At 45.8% G+C, this 22942-nt stretch overlaps 1 protein-coding gene across 1 annotated transcript in view; it reads left to right on the top strand.

The window, feature by feature from the left end:
* The window catches only part of BEND5 (BEN domain containing 5), a 32762-nt gene that overhangs the window by 3952 nt on the left and 5868 nt on the right, over positions 1–22942 (top strand). Inside the window, exons 3-4 of the mRNA XM_008577115.1 lie at positions 14630–14778; positions 20270–20483. Coding sequence (XP_008575337.1) covers positions 14630–14778; positions 20270–20483 — 363 coding nt within the window. The remainder of the gene's footprint in view (positions 1–14629; positions 14779–20269; positions 20484–22942) is intronic.

The following is a 22942-nucleotide window of genomic DNA, read 5'->3' as shown; positions in this document are numbered from 1 at the left end:
TGGAGAAGTTATTTGTAACTGAGGGCATGAGGGAGACTTCAGGAAGGAGGTGGGCCTCGGACGGTGGGCAGTGTTTCAAGGTGCAAGAGGAGGCCAAGGGCGGCACTCATGAGTTTGGGAAAACACCCGGAGCATACTAAAAAGGAGTACTACAAATGTGCTTTGAGGACAGATGATGGAAAGCCTTGAAAACTGTATCAGCTTGGGGTGTTTGGACTTGTTTTGGTAGGAATGGGAAGCATTAAAAAGCTTTTGTGCAGAGAGGCACATGACCTTAGGAAGATTAACATAAAGATGTGTAAAACTCCTTTGGTTTACTCATAGAAGAATTTAATAGGCTCTTATATTGTACCAGATTTTAACTAACCAGGTTTTTAGGCTTTCTTATCTAAAGTGGTTTAGAAGCAAGAATCAGAGGAAATCTGAAAGGCAGCAGCCTTGACTGAGAGAAAAATGACTGCTTGCCAAGAGGAAAAGACAGAAAAACTCTTTCAGAACACATGAATCCAGAGTTGTAAAAGATAAAGGCCAACCAGTATTGAGGAAATCAATATAACAAGTTCATAGCCTCTGTTGCTCCTGAGGACAATAATTAATAGCACAAAGTCAGTGCACTTTGCTTGAAAAAGGGAATATTCTAGTATAGAAACACAGATTTTATTCCCAAAATTTAAATCAAATATAATTTTGCATTCAAGAAGGATATCATTATCTAGATAATATATTTTTATCTAAAGCTTCATTCCTCTTTGATTTGTTTAGATAAATGTGCTCTTACCCTAACTAACTTATATTTATTTGTAGGTACCTTTGCCTTTTAAAGTATATCCCCAAGGTAGTATCTCAGGAGATCTTTGGATGGCGAAGGAGTCAGCAAAGAGACATTTTTGTGCCCTTGTCACAGAGAAGGAAACTAGATGGGGACTTGCCCACAGGTACTCAGCAAGGCAGAGGCAGAGCTCTCTCCTGACTCATGGGCTGGTCATTTCCCCAATCCCCAGCTCTGCCTTTGCCTTGGCCATTGTCCCAAATCATAGCCTGTAGAGTTCACAGTAACATCAAAGGTCACATGTGGTGTACAACTTCAAAAGTTATTAAAGTTCTTTATTAAAATAAAATCTCAAAAATCTGTGGAAGCTGTGTTGGTCTAGGAGTGGGGGTAGGGAGTAGAGAGAGAACTGAAATTTTCCGAGAGAGAAAAAATGTTTACTGATCTTCAAGTAAATAATTTTTATTTTCATTGTACTTTGTATGCTATGCCCTTTGTAAGCTTCTCAGGGGGAGAAATGCACAATAATAAAAACTCTTCAGTCCATTATTTTAAGACCAGGGAAACTACCTCTTTTGCATTCTCACGAGCTGAGTTTAAAATCCAGAAACCACTCCTAAACACGGTATTTTGCATCAGTATATGCCTCTTTTAGTCCTAACACACTTAGACAAACTTGAGCCTGACCGTCATTTTAGTGTCTTGATCTTTCTAGTCGGTCCCATCCCACAAGCCTTGAATGGCATCATGAGGGCCAGTGGCTAGTCCTTCCCTGATCTGAGTCACTATCATCATCACAGTGGGATGGACTGAACATAAACCAGCTCATGCTGCAGGTATGCGTGGAGCACCCGCCATGAGCACCCACCTTATGCCTTTGGGGCCACAGGCATCCCAGAATATCACACCCACTGTCCCTGACCTGTGAAAGCATAATTCTGTTGTTTAACACATGTCAGTTGAGAATGGTAATGTGCCAAGTTCTAAGACAAAGTCACAAGAATTATAATAAAAGGGTTTCTATGCTCAAGAGGAGGTGGTATGTTTTCATGGAAAGAGTATAGTCTTTGGAACAAGGCAGGCATGGATGCAAATCTCAGCTTCCCTACTTCCCAACTCTGTGGCTTTGGGAACCTTCTTTTCTTTTCTTTCCTTCCTTTCTTCCTTCCTTTTTTCTTCCACAAATCCTTACTGGTCTCCTGCTGTGTGTCAGGCATTTTGCCTAGTGTTGAGAGTTCAGTATTTGAAATACAGCCTTACTCTCTGCCCTTGAGTAGCTCAAAGTTTGATGTGGGGGACAGATGCTGAAACAATCAATGATAGCACTCTGCAAAAATGGCCACCACAGGAACAGAAGCTTAGAAGGTTGTGGGACAGCAGAGGAGGGGCACCACCAAATTCTGGGGGACCGGGGAAGAAAGGCTTTCTGAAGGAAACAACTTCTATGCTGAAGCATGAAAGATGAATTTTTGTTATCCAGGCAGGAGTCAGTGGGTGGGAAGAGTGAGAGGAGCAATCTAGGCAGAGAGCACCCCTCTGAGCCTTGGTGTTCTCGTCTATAAAATTGCAATGATAACATCCCCCTTACACCCTTGTGACACAGCATTCTGGTGATGCTCAGTTACTGTTAGCTCCCTTTCCACATCATTTAGTGGAGGAGCTAAGACAGGGCCAGTTTGACTTTCAGCTGTGGCTCCTCCAACCAGTAGTTGGCTGTATGACCTTGGGCAGGTTAACTGACATCTCTGTCTCTCAGGATCTTCCATTATGGAAGATAGACAGGATTATGTCTGTTCACTTGTTCTTTCAGTCAGTCAGCTAACATTGATCAAATTCTTTTTAAGCCAAGCAACCTGGGGAGAAATGAAGATGACTAAATCATTGGGAGTAGGAAGAGGGTAGTGATGGAGGTGAATTTGTAATTAAAATGCAGTGTGACCAGTTCTGGGGCAGGGGCTAGTGTTTGGTGGTAGAACTCTCTCTCTTGATGAGTCTGAGAAGATACCCCTTTGCTGTAACAACTCCTGACCTGTAAACACTCCCCAGAAACAAGGCAGAGAGCAGCCAGAAAGTGAGTAAGAGATCCTTGTCTGACTTCTAGCTTCACATGCCCTCTAAGGAACACATCCTGGCCTGGGGTTGATGTGGGGACTGGGCTGGGCCACCCTCTGCCCCCCAGACCTGACTTGAGTGTTGTTCTTGGAGGCATGTCCTTTAGTATTTTCACCTGCACACTTCACCCAGGGTCGTTTGTCCACCTTGGGAGCTGGATCATTCCCACCATGACAGGCAAATTTAGAGACCAGGGCGTGCAACAGGTCAGGAGATGATGTGTTTTAAAAGGAAGTCTCCCCCTCTTGAAGAATCATTGCTACTCCTCCAAGCAATACGGTCCTGCAGGCAGTGGATGGGAGTGGGTGGAGAGCAGTAGATTGGCCTCTTGAGGCTAGTGGGGACCCTGGAATGGGGAGCAGGTCCCTTATCAGCCAGGAGCTATAATGGTGCACCTTGTGGAGGTTGGGGGCAGAAAGGTAAAGCCACACCAGAAGGGCGGGGATATCAGGAAGACGGTATAAGAAAGATGTTTCAGAGGCTTCACTGAATGGTTCACTTCATTTGTGCATTTATCAATTCTTCTTTCATTTATGCCACACAAAAATACAGGATGGAAAGATTCTCCACAACATGGAGTCATGGAGTTATGAAAGAATTTAGAGAGAATATAGCTGTTGCCCTCATTTTGCTGATGAGGAAACAAGCCCAGAAAGTGTCACTGGCCTATTCCCATGGGTCTCCTGACACCTGGTCTTGTGTCCCTCTCTCTGGACTCTCACCCTACATGGCCTTCTTTAGCCCTTAGACTTCATTGTTGCTGACATGGGGATGACTCCCCACCTCCCCCCCAAAAGTACATCTCTCTTTGTAAAACAGAACCTTGTCTATGATCTTAACATGGGAAACAGCCCCTTCTGATGGGAAGGAACCTCACCTTCCTCCCCTCAGGGTCCTTTCTTTCAGGGCCTCTGTGACAGTGTCTAAATTAAATGAGGAAGCATGTGTAGAGTTTAGCCCTGTGACCAGCATAAAATTAAACGGGGAAGCGTTGTGGCGTCTAGCCCTATAAGCAGCATATTGTAAGCGTTCATTAAATGCCAGTCCCTTTTTCCTTTTCTTCCCTTTCCTGCCCACCCTCCCCCAAAGAAGTAAATGCCAAGGATGCAGAAAGCATGAAGACATTCCAGTTTACAAGGTACAGGTTTGTGTGTCTGTTCATTCATTTATTCTCTCTTTTATTGAATAAACATTTATTGAGTATATGCTTTGTGCCAGGACTGGGTTTGGTGCTGGGAATATAGAAACAAACGAGACAGAATCCTTTTTATTAAACATGCACAAGCTGGTGGGTTAGAGTAGTGATTTTTAAACTGAGGGTTTGCAGCTTCAAAGAATTCCAAGGGGATGAAGGCAAGTGGGACAGTAGACACCCTGTGGGAAAGGTGACCTCCCATTTATGAGAATGGGGTAACTCTCAGGTCTCTCTCTATTCTCCTCAGCCAAATTCCCTGTTCTTAGAGAACAAATACCAAGGCTTAGCTATCCGCCTCAGTTTTTAACACTGTAAGTACCACTTCATTTCGGTATGACTCGCGTAACGTTAGTTCAAGTAAAGCTCTAAAGGGCTCCATGAGGAATATAAAGAGGAGTAGATGGAATCCTTGTCTTCAGGATGCACACAAGTCTAGCGGGGAGCACAGACATGCATACGACACGACCCCATGCAGAATGAAATCAGTGCTGTAATTGCAGGAGGAAGGCAGATGACCGTTTTAGATTTTGTGTGTGCTTTGTCAGGGAATGTTAGGCACAAATGATGAATTCTGACCAGAAGTGGCATAGATAATAAGAATAATAACAGTAATTCGTATGTGCATGACACTTTACCGGTGATCAAAGCACCTTGACATTTTTATCTCATTGGACTATTTCGATAGCGTTATTGCAAGGCCGGGTAAGGATTATTACCTCCATTTGAGAGAGGAGAATGCGAAGAGAAGAGATAATGTCCCTGTTGGCTAGATCATAAGCTGGCTGAAATTTTTGAAGAAAGAGAAAGCGATTGTGGTCTGCATATGTGTCTTGGCTCTTTAGAAGTGTATTGCTAACACCTCTGTAACCCTCTGAGTTTGTGCCTTGTGCTCTGTCCAAGGTCCGTTAAAATACCAGCTTTGATCTTTAAAATCCTTCGCGGTCTAAGCTGGTTTCTTTAAGCCCAGGTCTCTGATGGTGCCTTAGAAAAGACAGCTAATGTTAGTCAAATGCTTCCTGCTGGTTTTCCCTTGTACTGGAGGCAACCTGGGCTTTGGCAACAGATTTTTCTTGGGTTTGAATCTCAGCTCTCTTAATTCATTGCTTGTGTAACTTACAGCAAATGATTCAGCCCTTCTCAGTCTCTGTTTTCTCATCTTTTGTAAAAGATGTAAAACTGATCTTTTTTTTTTCTAATTTTTTTTTTTTTAAAGATGACCCGTAAAGGGATCTTAACGCTTGACTTGGTGTTGTCAGCACCACACTCTCTCAAGTGAGCTAACTGGCCACCCCTATATAGGGATAAGAACTTGCAGCCTTGGGTTATCAGCACCACACTCTCCCAGCTTGGTGTTGTCAGCACCACACTCTCTCAAGTGAGCTAACTGGCCACCCCTATATAGGGATATGAACTTGCAGCCTTGGGTTATCAGCACCACACTCTCCCAAGTGAGCCACGGGCCAGCCCTAAAACTGATATCTTAATGCCTACCATCTACAAGCAGGAAAGCCACCTCAATAATTAAGAGCCTGTGTGGGCCCTGAAGTCAGAAATACTGGGGTTTTGAACCCTGGCTTTTTCACATTCTGCTAACTTCGGGAGCCTTAATTTCCTTATCTGTAAAAATGATAGTACCAACCATTATGGTTCTTAAAAGGACTGAATGAGCAAATGCAGTGAAGTTGTCTGCCCAGAGGCTGGCACGTAGTCAGTAGGTCCTACGTTAAGATCTAGGATCACTTGAGGATGTACATGAGATTATGAATGGTGCTTGGCACATCGTGGACACTCATTGTCCTAGTGGGACACAGATGTGGTTGTCTGGCATGCCTTAATCTTTGGCCAACCCCTAATGACCCCTGGAGATTTCTTGCTTCCCCTTGTAAGTCCTCAGAAAGCATATTTGAATAGTCCATTTTACAGCTATGCCTGGACTTGATTTCATGCTCACTGGTCTGCAGTTTGTAGAATTCTTCCCCTTCCTTTTCTGGGCAGGATTCCATCTTCCCATCTCCAGTTCTCGACCACCCCTTTTGACCCCCTCGATTCCTCTAGACATCACCAGTTCTGGTTCAATTTCCTCTTTGTCAGCGCTCTCCTGCTGGGGACTGTTTATCTCAGAGCTCTTTTTCATCTCTTTCAGCTGTTAGTTCATTCTCACCAATGAGCAGAGGCACTAAAAGAAGTTGGGCTTTGAGAGGAGGCTGAAGAGGACAGGAGAGCGCTGTTTGTCCTGTCAGGTTTTCTTATCCCCATGGCAGAGGCGAGTCCCCGGAGGCCACAGGCTGCCTGCCGCCTCAGAGTCAGTAGTGGAGTGGGGCTAGACTCTACTGTGCCCTGCGCCTCCTCAACCTGGATGGCAGAAAGAGATCTAGTAGTGTGAACGGGAATAGTTTATCTGAAAAATATTGATCATCTTCCCCTTTGAAGGACTTTTTTGTGCTGTTGACCAAATCAGAATTAGCCACAGTTCATCTCAAATTATTTAAAAGTTGATTTCAGAGTGGCTGAACAATTCAAGATCCTCCTTCCACTTTCTCCCTAGAGTTCAATTTCCTGAGGTCTGTGGGCATAGGGCTGACAGAAAGCTCCAGGCTGTCCTTTTGCTAACTGCTTAAATACCTAGAACATCCAGAGGAAGTTGCTGGGCTTTCCACATTGCCAGAATAGGAATGTACTGCTTCTCCACGAGAGCAGGGATTTGCCTTCAGTATCACCATGTGCGGGCTTGTTTTCTGCTAGATCTTCCAGTTAGGAAGCAGAGGTGGGAAAGAGTTCGTTACAGCCAAGGGACAGTCTCTCTGAACACCTGCTTTGGGCCAGACAGGAAGTGTTTTTCATACGTAAGACAACCTCAGCAGTAGATAGGATCATCAGATGAGGAAACGGGCTCAGAGAGATTAGGTTACTTGCCTGAGGCCACACACCCAGGAAATGAGAGAAGCATGTTTCAAACTGAGGTCTGTCTCCTTGTCCGTGCATCAGCCAGGCTGGTCACAGAGTCACCCAGCCTCTGTGCTTCTATGGCACTGCCTCCTCCTCTGCCTGCCCTCCTGATTTGACCTCCTTTTTGTACTGCAGTGGGTGCTGAGACTGCAGGACCCTTGAGCTCTTAGATGGATGCTTCCTGCTTAATTTAAAACCCCACCATTTCTTCATAGTTTCACCCTTATCAGAGTACATGGCCTCAAGTTGCCAACCAGAACATTCCTAGCACTTTTGTAGAAATTATCTCTTTAGAGAGAACCCAATTCAGCCTTTCACCCCTATCATATAGATGGGAAAGCTGAGGCCCAGGGAGGGGAAAGGACATGTCTATGCTGTGCAGAATCTGAATATATGGGGTTTTATCGTCCAGAGGGAGTGGAGGAAGGTTTATGTTCAGCCGATGTGGTTGGATGGAATCAGTCTGGCCGCCAGGGTTCAGCGGGGTCCAGGGACTGGCTGCACCCTCCCTGGCTGCTCCAGGGGGCTCTCTGAGTTTGGGAGGCAAATCTTAGAGTTCCAGGGTCTCAGTCCTATAAGGAGCCCCAGCGTTCACCTAGTCTAGCCTTCACAGGACAGGAAGTCTTTTGTAGCCTCCCAGCCAAACAATCACCCAGCCTCCTCTAACATTCCCCTAGAGACTAGAAGCTCACTAACTGAGTTCCAGTGCAGCCCATCCCATTATTGGTAGGCTCTGACTATAGGGCAATGTTTCTGTGCAGGAAACATTTATTTTCTTCCTCTGTTCCAGGCCCTGTGCTGGGCTGAGGGAAGTCAAATAGATAAAACCCTGTCACTGCCTTACAGAAGTCAGAGTCTCATCAGCAGCCAGTTAGAGTGCACTGTGAGCCTTGCTGTGCTCCTGGGCTCCCAGGGTGTTGGGAGAGATGTGGAAGAGGGCTCCTTACCTGGCAGGGGCAGGGGTGCTGTGGGTGGCTGGAGAAGCCCCAAATTAAGGAACTAGTTGGATTTATTCAAATGAAGAGGAAGTTAACAGTATCTCGGGCAAAAGGAGAGCCTGAACAAAGATTTGGCATTGTAAGAGAGGCTGGCATATTCAGAGAACTGAAAGTAGTTTCTGGCTGGACTACATCAGTGAAGGGTTGGGTAGGAGGGAGCAGTGAGGCTACAGGGGTAGGTGAGAACAGATAGAACTGCCCCACCCCCTACTGCTTGGCATTGTAAGAGAGGCTGGCATATTCAGAGAACTGAAAGTAGTTTCTGGCTGGACTACACCAGTGAAGGGTTGGGTAGGAGGGAGCAGTGAGGCTACAGGGGTAGGTGAGAACAGATAGAACTGCCCCACCCCCTACTGCGGGGGGCTTCTCCCCACTGCAGTGACCTGGGGTGCAGTCCCTCACCCCCAGAGTCACTGTTTTCCTTTGAGTCAGACAAATCAGTCAACAACCATTTAGCAAAGATGAATCCCATATAGTGCCTACTCTAGAAGGGCTCATGGCCTGAAGGGAGCATAAACCAAGGCCAGGGTCATGGATTGATTTGGTGGGGAGATATCAGCCACATGGTCGAACTCTGCCTCTCCATGGCTGCTGCCCTCAGGTGTTCACTGTGTGCACAGCAGCACCTCAGAAACCCGAGGGCAGCCCTTGTGCCACCCACCCCACTTATTCCCCCCACCACCTCTTAGACCCCCTACCCACATAGTCCTGGTTTAGGACCATTGCACATGGATTGAGCACATGTGCCAGCCTTCAGTGCTTCTCTGGTAGGGCAGACCCATGCTGTTCTGCACATACCCTGCTGTTGATATACTGTCTGAGCCCAGATCGTTGGGCAAGAAAGAAGTGAAAGAACTGCAGATGAGGAACCCTCCCAGTCTTCCCTGCCACCAGCTGTGAGATGAATCCTGGTGACGCTGTCCCCCTCATGACTGTGGAGTTCCACACAGAACCCCTAGGAAGGTCAGGGAAAGTCAGCTGAGCTGAAGGTCCCACAGATGAGCCTTAGGTGAGAAGCCTGTGAGATCTCTGAGAGTGCGGTTAGCTGAGGAGGTGCAGGGTAGTGTAAAGGGCAAGTTTTGGGGGTCTGACACCCTGACTTTGAGCACTCACCACCTGTGTAACTTTCGGCAAGTGGCTTTACCTCTCTTAGCCTCTGCAGAGATAAGAAGACTGGTTGTGCAGGACCACCATGAGGATTAACTTCTTACAACACATGTTTAATGAGAGTTCGATATGTGCCGGGATATTGTGCTGGGTGCTGGGATATAGCAGTGAACAAGACTGAGATTCCCTTGGTGTCTGCATTCTAGTCAGGGAGATGTTAAACAAATGTCATGTTAAACACAACAGTGGGGTGAAAAGTGCTACTGAGAGAAAAAAAAGAGATACTTTTGATGTAAGGTATTTAACAAAGAGGACTTTCAGTAGGTTTGGGTCACCTTTCCTTCTCAAATACGTCATTTAAAATAGGCATCATTTAGCAAAGATGAATTCCATATGGTATTCGAAGTTGGGGGTGAATGCTGACCCCAAGACTGGGGACCTGGGTCCACTTCTACCACCTGTCTCCCTCTGTGGTTCTCCCCTCCTGGAGAGGGGCCCCTCTCAGATCCCTCCTGACTGCTGCTCTGTGGTCAGATTCCCAGAGGGAGCCTCTCTACTGTGGAGGCATCCATGGGAGGTGCAGGATCTTACCCAATCCAGGACTCATGCTAGAATTGCATGAAACCTGCTCCAGCCCTCACTCACAGAAGGCTCTCAGAAAATGGAGAGGGCGGGGGAGAAGGACTTGAACAACTGCCACTTGCTCTGATCACATCCTCTGCCCGACTGCTCCTACGCCTTTCTCAGACCTCACCCACCCATCAAAGCCCCAGTCAGAACTTACCTCTTCCCTGAAGCCTTCCAGGATTACTTAGCCAGCAGTCATCTCTCCCTCTCCAAATCTGTGCCCATCATCACACTATCCACTTTCTGGTCAGTGAGCTTGCATTTTGTGCCACTTGCCTTCACCATATAAAGATAACTACCCCATTCTAGAACTTCACACTCAACAAGCTCCTTGGCACATCGTGGACACTCGTTGTCCTAGTGGGACACAGATGTTTATCCCATCCTTTATGCCCCAGCACAGAAGTTTGTGGCTGTCCTTCTGAAGCCTTTCTATTCTCCTCCAGGTGCAGCACCTCCTCTTTTGCTTCGGTTACAAAGTCTTTATCCTTGTCAGCCATATGGTGTGGTAATGATCTGTTGCCTGTCTCTTTCCACTGCTGGACTGTCGATTACTCAAGGCCACCTAGCCCATGGCTGGCACTTAATATGCACTTAGTAGATCCTCACTAAAGGAATGAGACCAGATTTGTCTGTGCCCTCACTAGAAGCATAATGGGGCTAATCAGCAGATGCAGGGCTTCAACGGCAGGGGAGATCACCTGGTGCCTTTGGGAGGGGATGATGAGATCCACAGAGGGGGTACACCTCCCAGCTCTGGGTCATCTCTCCCATCTCTATCCAAGGGCCTTATTTACCTCCTTCATTGTTACATAGCTGTTCTCATGCTTGGGTCCTTCTCAACAAGGTGGATCTTTATTCCACCAAATCTAGAATGCCTTTGTGCCACAGTAGATATTCTGTATGCATTTAAAAGTTTTGACTTGATCCAGTTTGCATTTATGAAGAAACTAGAATTGTACCTATAACAGAGATAATTCCTACTTGAGAGAGCCGCCGCCTGGTGTTAAACTGTGCTGAGAATGGCAAGAAATCGTTTTCCTTGAGAGTCAGAGATCCCAGCCTCAGTGTTTGCAGAACTCCATTGGTCCCTGAGGAGACCAGTGGGAGACTAGGGCAGAGTGGGTGTGCCATGGAGTGCAGGACTTGCTCTGTGCCGGGCCTGTGTGAGGCACTAGGTGCAGAAGCAGAAGCCACGGTTTAGTAGAGACAAACTGAAGCACACAAGCCTAATGTACGTTGGGGGGTGGGAGGTGCTGAACCACTAATTACCAAATGCCCACTCTGTGCCAGACTCTGAAGTCACCATCTCATATATGTGGTTACTCATTTCATCTTCAGGTCTTGCCAGGCCACTGTTGTCATTCCTCCCTTCAGGTGAGGCAACAAGGTCAGAGAGGTTAAGTAATTATGTGTAAATTATCTCCCAAGGATAGAATTTGAACCAAGCACTGTGCTGGATGAGCCCTGGTCTCTGACATAAAAAGATGCAGTCCCACCTGCCTCAAGCTTCACAGTCTAGAGGGGGAGACAGACCTAGAAACAAGTGAGTGCATCTGGTTATTATGGTAGAGTGGGGGGAGGGGAGGAAGCGTCAGCTCACCTAAACACTAAGTGACAAACCCAGTATTTAAAGCCCAGTTTCTGGGCCGGCCCGGTGGCGCACTGCTACAGTGCGCCGCTTGGGAGCGTGGCAGCGCTCCCACTGAGGGTTCGGATCCCACATACAGACTGGTTCCCGCTCACTGGCTGAGCGAGGTGCGGGCGCAACGCCGAGGGCTGCGATCCCGTTGCCGGTCCCAGTCCGGTACGGGCGCAACACTGAGGGTTGCGATCCGTTGCCGGACATGAGAAAAAGACAAAAAAAAAAAAAAAAAGCCCAGTTTCTCTGACTCTAGATCCCAAGCCAAGAGGTGGAGAGAATTATTTACCTCCATTTGAGAGGGCAGGGCAGACCCTTGGAGGGGGTGGCATTTGAGTCGAACCTTGAATCACTGGTGGATTTGGATAGGTGGACATCTGTACGGGTAGAATATTTTGGACAAAGGGAATGGCACAAGCAAAGACTAAGAGGCAGGAAAGAATGGCGAATGTGTGGAGAGGGTTAGGCAGGCCACTTTGCCTAGAATGAATCTGACTGTGGGGAGGGGACCAACACTGTCTGGAGCCAGAAGGATGACTCTCAACCCTTGCTCCTTCTGATATCCCTTAGATGTCCCTCTGTAGACAGTGTGGAGTCCTTTGTCTACCGACTGTAGCCATCCGAATTGTCCATTCTTCCGACTAGATGCTTCTAATTTCTATTTAACTTCTTGGGCTGCAAGAAAAGTTACAGATATTCGAGAGAACTGCTTCCCACCTACCCACACCTCTAGCCCCAAACACCCCCACTCAGCAGCAGGGCTTTATTTCAGAATCTTTGTCCCAGTTCATTAAAGTCTCCTTTCCTGCCCAACTCTCTTTCCGCTCTCATGTCATGAAGAATTTACTAAGAGCCTGCTATGTGCCAGGTACTGCCCTAGACTCCATGACTGCAAAGGGAGTAAAACTTTGCTCTTGAAGAGCTTCACAGTCTTATGTTGAAAACGGTTAGGCAGATGATTGGAAACATAATTTGCTGGAAGTATTTACAATGTAGAGACTCTACCTGGGAGTGATCAGAGCAAGGCTTCACAAAGGAGACACCTAAGCTGTGTCTTGAAGTCTGACTGGGGGGTTGGCAGACAGATGAGGTAGCGTTCAAGGCTGAGACAACAGTACCCAGGCCAGGGACAACATAACGCTTGAGGCACCTGAACAGAGGTAAGTATTGATGGGGAGCAAGAAGTGAGCCCTAGAGGGGAAGAAGAGGTTGGTTGTGCTGGGCCTTAAGAAGGTGACGGTGTAGGACTTAATTTTGGGGGTCATGGGGAGCCTAAGCAAGGAAGGATATGGTCATGTGGGAGATCTCTTTTGAAGCCATTGTAGAGATGGATGGGAGAGAACCAGACTGAAGCCATAGTTGGGCTGAATTCATTCTCTTATCCAAGAGCCTCCTCTCATGGAAGGAAAAGGAGACTTAGAGGAGAGACATTATCTTGCCAAAGATGACCTGTGAACCAGTGGCTACATGGACCTGTTCCTCTCAGCGCATTCCGTTTTCTTGTCACAGAACGTCAGAGCAGGGAGTGGCCTCAGATGCCAACCCAGCCACTTGCTTCTTAGAGGAAACTGAAGTGATTATCTGTTTCCAGATCTGAGAAAAGACTAAATGTTCCACTTGAGTTAGTTTGTATCTCAGAAATTCAACCTGAGTCCCTCACTGAGAGGAGAAACTTTGGCATCTGCTTCTGAAACTTTAGAATTATTCATTCATTGTTGTCATTCTTTTACTCATTTAGCAAACATTCAGAGAGCACCTCTTCAGTGCCGGGTGCCGTGGACAAAGGGGAGAATAAGACCTAGGCCCGGTCCTTGAATAGGTCACGCGTTAGTTATCAGGTGATGCGATCAGAATAATTATGATGTCATCATTCCTTCACTCTGCCGACTTCTGCATCTGCAGTTCACTCACCTGTGGTCACACAGTTAAAACACAGCAGAGCCAGAAACGGGACCCGAAATCTCTCTACCCAGCTGAGGCGAGCTCTTTCATCTGCTCTGTTCTGCTTTCCAGCCGTCTTGTATTCAGCTTTGTGCAAAGTCCATGCTTAAATCTTCCGAGAGTAGAGAGACTGTGTCTTGTTGGCAGCTGCCAGCAACCCAGGATTGACATTCTCATTCTGGGAAGCCCTCTCATGAAGAATTTTAGTAACAAAATCACCAATATATTCCCTACCTCCAGCCAAAGTCTAGGATGTGGAAACTAAACATAGAGTTGTGACCAAATTGTTGTACATGGCTTTAGTATATAAAGGCTTTGTACCCAGTTGTCCATATGGTTAGGGTAAGAGAACGTTGACTGTGAATTCATCAGTTAGTTAAGTAATAAGCACAGCCACGGGAAGCTGCTGTGGCAGTGGCTGAATCTCTGATCCCAGTCAACTTATGAAATGTTTGCATAGAGAGAATTTCCAGCATGCTAAATGTTAGCCCTTGAAGTTGTTCTTCCACAAAAGTTAATCAAGCCATTTGGCCTTATTTACCCATTTTCATCCTGTTTCTCTGCCCTTTGGTAATCAAGACATAATAGGTGATTTTAAAAAATAGTCCATCGTTTTTAGAAGCTAATGGAGAAAAAAAATCCCCGTAAGAAACCACCATTTATCTAACTTCCTTTCACTGTTTAAACCTCACATAATTTGTGTTGATTGCATTAAAATAAAAATCAGAGTAGCTGCTGGATCAGGCAATCAGGGACTTAATCTGTATTGTATTTTAATTTCTTGGTTGAAATGCTCCTATCTAGATACTAGGTCTTGGAGAGGGGGAGGCCCGTGCATTTCTCCCCACAGCCTTCCTAACCTCCCTTCTTCCCCTGTGGCCTTCTCCACTGTAGGCTGCGGAAATGGGATTTTTGGCAAGTACTGTACACAGTTTGCATATTGCAGTAATTGCCACCCCTTCTCCTCCAACCCTCTTAACAGAACCTCTTTCCTGTGGAGGAAGTTGAATCCCCTGCCTTTCCATTTAGACAATGACACCCTGCAAGAGTGCTCTTTATTCATACTTAATTAGAGTCTAGTCCATCCTTGTCTTCCAGTTTTCCACCTTTTCCCTTGTGACATTCATACCTCACATTACTTTTGAGTCTGGGTGTAAGTGTAGTCCAATGGACAAAAATAAGCTAGCATTTTTTTTTTCTGTGCCACCATGTGCTGATAGATGCATAGTTAAAAATATTTGCCTTTTATTTTCCTTGGAGTTCTAGACAGATCTCTTTTCTTAACTGCCTAGGTCCCGCCATTGACTTGGAAAAAGTAAAGTCAGAATGTCTCGAGCCCGAGCCGGAGTTACGGAGCACTTTCAGTGAGGAAGCAAATACGTCGTCCTATTACCCCGCTCCTGCGCCTGTCATGGACAAGTATATCCTAGACAATGGCAAGGTAGTGTTTAAAGCTCAATATCCATTCCCTGCAAGTGTTTGTTAGTCAGAGTAAAGATGGAGAGTATGGTGGGAGCTTTCCGAAACAACTTGCTGGTTGGCCTCCTGGCCTAGCCCTGAGTCACTATTTCTGGAATTTATTTGTTAAAATCAGTGTAGTTTTGCTGGGACTTTTCTTTTTTCTTTTCTTCTTTTTTTTTTTTTAATATTGGGACAAAGGAACTGTAAAATTAAACTGACATTTCGACTTAGCTATTAGTGAGAAAGATTTTTTTAAAATTCCCATGATACTTTGATGAAACTTGTCCTACCCTCCTGTGAAACCAGATGCCTAAAATTTTAAGGTGAACTGGAAATGAAATATCTGATTTACAGATAACAACTCAATGTATATTCGTTCAGCATTTATGAAGTATCTGTAAGTTCCAAGCCCTGAGCTAGATACCAGGGAGGTGGATGAATGAGACACGCTCTCTGCTCCTAAACCACGTTCAAGCTGTGCACTCTGCAGTGGTAGGGCCACATATAACTCTTCAGATTTTCTTTTATGACCCTTGGAAACAAATCATGAAAGAAAACTTAAGCACTATTAGTAATAATATTGATACAGGGATGAAAAGTAATGGAATAGCCTTTGGAAGTCTTAATGTCACACGATGATATAGCAGCAGGGCAGGGGAGCAAACGGTTGTGATATCCTTCTGACATCCAAATGAATTCATCTTCGAAGCAGTGTATCAGAGCCTTTGTCCGGGCACTGGTAAATTCCAGCTTTCGCATCGTATTCTGTGCCACCATGGCACACTTCACAGACATCACCTCTCATTCTCCCCAAAGAGTCATCTGCGTCTGTTCATTTTTCTTGCCTCATGCTTCGAAAGATCTCTGTTTATCTAGTATCATTCCCCAGTGGGTTGATAAAAGAGAAAAGGTTGTTTTATTTGGGTCTGTCCAGATATATCCCTGCAACTGGCCAACCTGAGCCAAAGCAAATATTGTCAAGATAAGGAAATAAAACCTGTTAGTCTTCAGGGCTCTCTTGGAGGTGCTGTCATTCCCTACGTCTCCCACAGTCCCATTCTGCCTTGCCTGGCTTCATTCAACAGGCTTTAGAAGTCAGTTTTGCAAAGGACAGGTGGCAGGATGGAGTGCAAATAGGCAGCCTGGAGCCTGAGTTCTTAGCATAGCTCTTATATGTGTCTCTACTAGCTCTGTGTGACCTCAGGGAAGTCCTTTACTTCTGGGTCCCTGTGTCCTTATCTGTGAAAGGTCAGACTGGATTGATGCTCTCCATAGGCCTTTTTTTTTTTTGACTCTAACTATGTATCTGAGTTTTATGAACCTTCCCCAGACAACTATTCTATGTTTGTTGATTTCCTTTTTGTCATGACCACGTTACAGAGTAACTAGAGTTTTTCTTAAAGTAACTTCCAAGAGAAATTTATTTCTCCCTTGCTTTGAAGGCTGATGGACAGTTTTTGGGTCGTATAGGGGGCCTCTTTTGCAATGGTAGGATTCTTCCCCCAGAAAATGGGTCTCTCAAATCTCATTTAATTTTTTTACACAAGTTGAACAACGAATCTTGAAAATGCCTATTTTGTTTTTTCATTGGTTTTTGCGAGCATGTTGCTATAAAACCTACTTTTTGTTTGCGACTAATTTGTAGTCAGGTAGAGAGATTTATGAAGAGAGAAAAGCGGATAGCAGCTTCCCAGAGCAGCACTTCCCACACCCCAGAAGTAGTCCTCACTGTTCTTGGCTCTGCTGTCTTTTCTGACCCTTCCTCCTCTCTGCATGAACGGAGAGCTGAATGTCTGCAAGGCCTAGAACACGAAAGTGGGATTCAATTCCTAGTAGGAAATGAGTTTTTTGCTATAAAATATTTCAAAAAGATATATTTTGATCTAGTTCCATCTTACCAGATGCTACATTTTTAATAACCTCCCTTGACACATTTTGGTCAAATAGTGTACTGTGGTTTATGTGACTAGGGCTTGCCACACAAGTTACTGATTCTGATAAAGTGTATTGCTTTGCTTTGTCTAAGATGTTTTGTTTCAAAAACTCATTGAATCATAAAGCTGCAAAGACCATTAACATTTAAATAGTCTAATTTATACTTAGATGGATGGAGAAACACATTCTGCTACACCCTGAAAGCTGCACATTGCTCCAGGTTACCCTGAGCATTGCTGACCTCAGGATCCCTTGTCTCAAATGCCCCAGCATGTACCTGTGATTGGTCTTACCCAGGGCCATTTCTTTTTGTTCTGTAAAGTTGGTCTTGTACTCAAGTGAATGTCAGAAAATACTTTCCTTGCTAAGGAACTTCAGCTTATCAGAACTGAAAACCAGTGCCATTAAGACATATTAAATATGCTCATCGGTTTATCACTTTTTTGGTTCAGACTAGTCTTGATCACTTTGTAGGGAATCCCTCCCCACTGAGACGTACTGTGAAGGGCTGAATCAGGTGGTAAAGGCTCTAAATGGGCTAGAAATTCAGAAGGGATAAAAACTTAGCCCTGGAGTAGTTAAGAGTGTTTCCTGGATTTTAGACTGGGGCTTGAAAGATTAGCAGGCTTAAGAAGACATGAGGGAAGGCATTCATTCCTGGACAGGGGAATGGCATGAGTGGAGCCATGGGTAGGGGAAAGAAGGCAAAGGATATAACAGTTACTGGATTTGTGCTGTCCTGACATGTTGCCCATCTTATGCTATTTAATCCTCAAAAGAACTCTATGAGTTACGTAATGATCTGCTTATTGTGCAGCTGAGAAAAGTAAAGCTTTGAGAAGTGACTGGCCCTAGTTAACCGGCTAGTAGGTACAAGAGCCAGGCCTCACACCCAGGACTGGTGGCTCCAGAGCCCACCTTCTAATCTGTCACAGCACACTGGAAGGAGAAGGAAATGAATGAGTTCAGGAGCTTCAGAGAGCGATGGACATGGTAGGGAAATAAAGGTTGGTGGATAGAATGGAGATGGGATTCTAGTAGGCCCCTAAGCCAGACTGAAGATATTGGATTTGATGTAACAGGAAACGAGGCCACTCAAAATTCCAGAGGGTTGACATAAAAACACAGAGGTGAAAGACTGCAGAATTCATTTAGCCTAAGAAGGAAAACGGTGTTTACAGGGTGGGTTGTATAGAGCAAGGACTGGAGGCAGGAAGGCCAGAACATGTCTTTTTTCCTGGTTTCCCTGTCTGCTGTCGTGACCTGCACTGGGGGCTGTCACAGGAAGTGGCCGGCAGGTGCAGAGGAAAACTCAAAAGGAAAACTGACTGAACACTGATGTGTTAGGTCTGAAAGTCTGCAGAATTCATCTAGTCTAAGAAGGAAAATTGTGTTTATAGGGTGGGTTGTAGAGAGTATTGAATATTGGTGTCCTCTTTCTCTTGTAGAACATTGGCTAAAATGACTGTCATCTCTGTTTTAAGAATAATAAATTAAAAGATTATAGGAAAGCAAGGCCCAGGGTAGAAATGATCAGAGATCTTTGAAATACTGAAGTTGTCTCCCATTACTAAGGTTTTCTGATTCAGAATTTAATCTAATTCAAAGTTCCTAGCTTTTCACCTATCTCCGGAGGCTTGTGTGGATGGCTCCAGAGTGTCATCAAGGGAGGTGACGCAGAGTCCAGCAGGAAGCAGCAAGAAACTTGTCCTCAGCATGTCTGATCTGGGCACACAGACTGCCCATCTACAGTTTGAACTGGAGAGAAAAGGCCAGATTTGACCTTGGGGTCGGTGTTTAGCCAGCCCTAGGCAGCACATCTCACTCTACCATTGCTTATCTGTCCTGAGCTGTATGAACAGATTTGCAATGTTGAAGTCAGCAGCACAGAGAGGCCAGATGGTTCTAGTTATCTGATTGTCTGCAGCGGTCTGAATGATCTTTTGAGCAAAAGGAAGTGAAGTCTGATATGGCAGGTAGATTTAGATTGTTTACTTACTAATGTTCCTGGGTGGGCTGTGTTGCTATTTATTTTTTCTTTTTGATGGTTGGAAAACCTCAGTAATTGGTAAAGGAAGAAGTGTTGCTGGCTGACCTGTCTGCCCATCTGTGTGTGCCCACCTTCCTTCCCAAGCCAAGTTTCAGTAGAAAGATCTAATCACTTCTGAGCCATCGGTCTTGCTAGTCTGCTGTCAGTTTGGGTGTGTGTGCAGTCTCTCAGACCAGGACCTCTCCCAAGATGTCTCCTGACCATGCAATATTGATGGCCTGCAGGTCCTTCTGAAAACAAGGACTTCTGGCAGTTTTCTCATGCCTTTTAGCAAGTTTAGCTCAGTAGCAGCTGCCTCCCCTCCATCCCCACAGAGGCTGTTTCTTCCCTTCATAGACTCAGCAGAAGCACAACATAAATGGCAACAGCAAAGTCAAAACTAATATTTTTAATGACTAATATTAGTAAATGTTTTGCAAGTTGTTAAAAGAGCCAGAAAAGAGAGCAAATTTAAAAGCCTGTAGCTTATTGCTAGGTCATTCCGGGTCTTTTGCATTTATTGGCTCTGCACTGAAATTTTCTGGCTGCTTCCCTCATAGGGAGAATAAGATTGTGTTCTGTTCTACAAGGGTACTTCAAAAAGTTCGTGGCAAAATAGAACTAAAAGATGATATGAATCTTCCCACAAAAGTTTTGAGTATCCTCATATGTGCTGTCAGAATCAAACTGGGTACATTGTGGTTGTGTTCAATTTGTTAAAATCATGGGTGTTCTGAGCCAGACGAACTTTGAGCTGAAATCCAGCTCTCCCACTTCATAGACAGGGAAACTGAAGCCCAGAGACGGGCAGGACTTGCACAGCCTGGGCAGCTGCTCTCTTTACTCCAGCTGGCAGGCATTTTCAAACTCAGGTGTACATTGGAATTATCTAGGGCATTTTAAACCATTCTGACTCCTAGGACGCACCAAGACCAAATAAATGAGAATCTCTGGGAGTGAGGCCCAGACACCAGCAATATTTACAGCTCTCCAGGTGACCCCTGTGTGCAGCTGAAGTTGGGAACCACCATGCTAGGAGGATGTGTGTTCCGGAATGTTCACATGAAAGGGAGATAGGTCCTTTTTTAGTATAACACAGAAAGGAGTTAAGCAACATGTCCTGAGATTTGGTCAGGCTCTGAGCAGCGTTGTGATGAGATGAGTATAGTTTAGAATCCCAGCTCTGCCACTTGATAGTGACCTTCAGCAAGTCACCTCACCTTTCTGAACCTGGTTTTTCCATCTGAAATGAAAATGGTGTCATAAGACCTTCTGTCCAGGGTTGCCATGAAGATTTGAGATAGTGAACATAAAGCACTAGAATAAGACCTGGCACGTTACAGGTATTCAGTAAGTGGTAACCATTATTACCCTTAAAGAGAGTTAATTTAGTATTTATGGGATAAATATCTTACAGTTGTGCAGCAATGCTTTTTAAAGGACAAGAGAAGCCTCCAGCTGCCCTGATGTTGGACTGAACAGGTGCTGGTATTCTTACCCCTTTCAGGTCCATCTGGGAAGCGGGATTTGGGTTGATGAGGAGAAATGGCACCAGCTACAAGTAACCCAAGGAGATTCCAAGTACACGAAGAACTTGGCAGTCATGATTTGGGGAACAGATGTTCTGAAAAACAGAAGTGTCACAGGAGTCGCCACAAAAAAAAAGAAGGATGCAATCCCTAAGCCACCCCTCTCGCCTCACAAACTAAGCATCGTCAGAGGTAGGTCGCTGAGTGTAAACACAGGGCTGAGATCCCATCCTTTATGCTGTCAAGGATATATGAAGCACAACTCAACACTTACCAAAGCCTCTGCATGCCAGGCCCTGAACTGGGCACAGAGACACAGGAACAGATATCCCAGAGGTCCCAGAAGAGCTCACATTTAACAGGGCAAATGAGCTGTGCACACAAGTACATTGCAAGGAATTAGCATGAGAGAGGGACAGGTGACCAGCAAAGGGAGTGCCCAGGAGGGGAGGATGCTCTTAGCTGGAAAACCAAGGAAGAATTCCTGGGGTAAGGGGTCGCTGAATTGGACCTTGAAGGGTGTGTCTGACATGGAGACACAAATGTGTGAGAGATACTCCAAGGTGCAGGAGCGCTTGAACAGAGGCGTGGAGATGGGAAGGGAGCACTGCTGTGCAGATGGCAGTGGAGGCCGGGCCTGCAGTTCTGGGTGGTGCTAGCATTGTGCCTGGAGCAGTGAGAGAGATGGAGACCAGCTGGCAGTCTCTGGACTCAGCTTCCTTTCTAGCGTTTGGGAGAGGTCAGAGGGCAGGCAAAGAGATGGGAAGTCATGTGTCTCCCTGAAGATATGGCAATGTTCTGGACGCCTTGATTTGCCTGCCTGGCCGCCTCCCCTTCACCCTGCCTCCCTTCCTTTCCTCCTTCCTTCCTCCCTTCCCTCCTCACCTCCTGCTCTCTTCCCACTTTCTTCTTTCTCTCTTCCCTCTCTTCTGTCCTCTCTCCATCCGTTCACTAAGCTCTTATCCACTGGGTGTTGAAGGACACATTGAGGGATAAGGCAGGCTCCTTCTGCAAGGAGCTGACAGTCTCATAGGGAAGATGAACATGAGAACAGCTAGTTACTGTATGGAAAATACAAATTATAAAGACAGACAGTGGAATAGAGGGAGCAGAGAGAATACAGTAATTGCTAATTATTTCAAGCACTTACTGTGTTTCAGGTTCTGTTTTTTTTATGGCTGTTTTAAAAAGCATTTTTTGAATATTAACTCATTATCCTCAAACAGTCATTATCCTTGGCTACTCATTATCCTTGGCTACTATTATTCTCCCTGTTTTACAGATGAGGAAACTTGAGACACAGAGATGTTAGGTAACTTGCTCAAGTCACACAGCTAGTGGGAGGAGAGCCAGGAGTCCAGGCCAGCAGGCCTAGCATCAGAGTCTGTGCTCCTAACCACCCTTCCCTAAGTGTCCAGCTCTGCCCTGTTTTGATGAAGAAAGCAGGACTCAAGTCAGTTGACATGTGTATTTTGAGCAGGCCCCGTGCCAGTCTCTGGGGGGTAGACAGTATGTCCGTGAGCAAGTCAGGTAATTTCAGGTACTATGAGCTTCATTATGTGATACAGTAGCGCAATGAGGGCTATGTTGGCTGGGGTGGTTGGAGAATGTCTGTTTGAGGAGGTGACAGTTGAGCTGAAAGGTGGGTGTGGAAGAGGCAGCACTGAGGAAGTCTGAGGGGTGGTGAATCAGGCAGAATAAATTGCAGGTGCAAAGGCCAGCATGCTTAAGGGGTGAAGAAGCCCTGGGTGGCTGGGGAGTCAAGAGTGAGGGGAGACTGAGGTCAGGGAGGTGGACGAGAGCCAGTCTTGTGGGGCCGTGAAGGCGACAGTCAGCAGCCTGGGTTTACTTGCAGTAGAAAGGCAATGGAGGTCTTTAATTGTGAGTGGCCACATGAGGGATCGGTCGAAAGGTTGGATGAGAGCTCTCGGGGAGAGGTAATGCTGCCATAGACGAAGGGCAGAGCAGTGGGAGTGGAGAAAAGTGGCCAGATTCAGGGTATATTTTGGAGGTCAAGGCAGCAGGACACAGAGAGACTAAGTGACCAGCCTGAGGTCACAGCTACAAGGTTTCAGAGTCTGGATTCAAACCCACTCCCCATGACTCTGGTCTGGGACTCATTCTTCTGTAATGCAGCTGCCTCCCTGGCTGGCTTATGATTAATTGATTTAGGCAGCCACTTATTTTTAGATAATCATAGGTAACCTTTTGTCTGTCTCCTGTCTGAAATAGTGAAGCCTGATTTGAGAGGTCGCCCTGAGACGGATGCCCTCCTGGGGCTGCAGCCCTGCCCCGCCTGATAGGTGGGCGACCTCTAATTCTGCTACACTTGTTGGAACGTGACTGAGCAGGTTCCAGGGACCTTCTGATAACTGGCTGTCCCTACCATTGTTGTGTGTTATAAAATCATCTGCTGTGTGTCTGCCTCGGGGACCCAGTATTGTATCTGATTAATCGCCACATCCTCATTGCCTGGCACACAGTAGGAGCTCAGTAAATGAAGGTTCAGCAGAAGAAACACTGAGACCCTGACAGACCCTTGGTGTGATTTCTTGTAAATCACTTTCCTTCCATGTCTGTTTCCTCAGTTGAAAACCTACCCCTTAAGATGGTCAGGACTGCCTTGTAGAGGTAAAACAATCTGGAAGAAT

This window comes from Galeopterus variegatus, unplaced genomic scaffold (assembly GCF_000696425.1).
Source record: "Galeopterus variegatus unplaced genomic scaffold, G_variegatus-3.0.2 Scaffold1452, whole genome shotgun sequence".
In the NCBI taxonomy this organism is placed as follows: domain Eukaryota; kingdom Metazoa; phylum Chordata; class Mammalia; order Dermoptera; family Cynocephalidae; genus Galeopterus; species Galeopterus variegatus.
The sequence above is the reverse complement of the archived record's forward strand: the minus strand, read 5'-3'. Positions and strand labels throughout refer to the sequence as shown.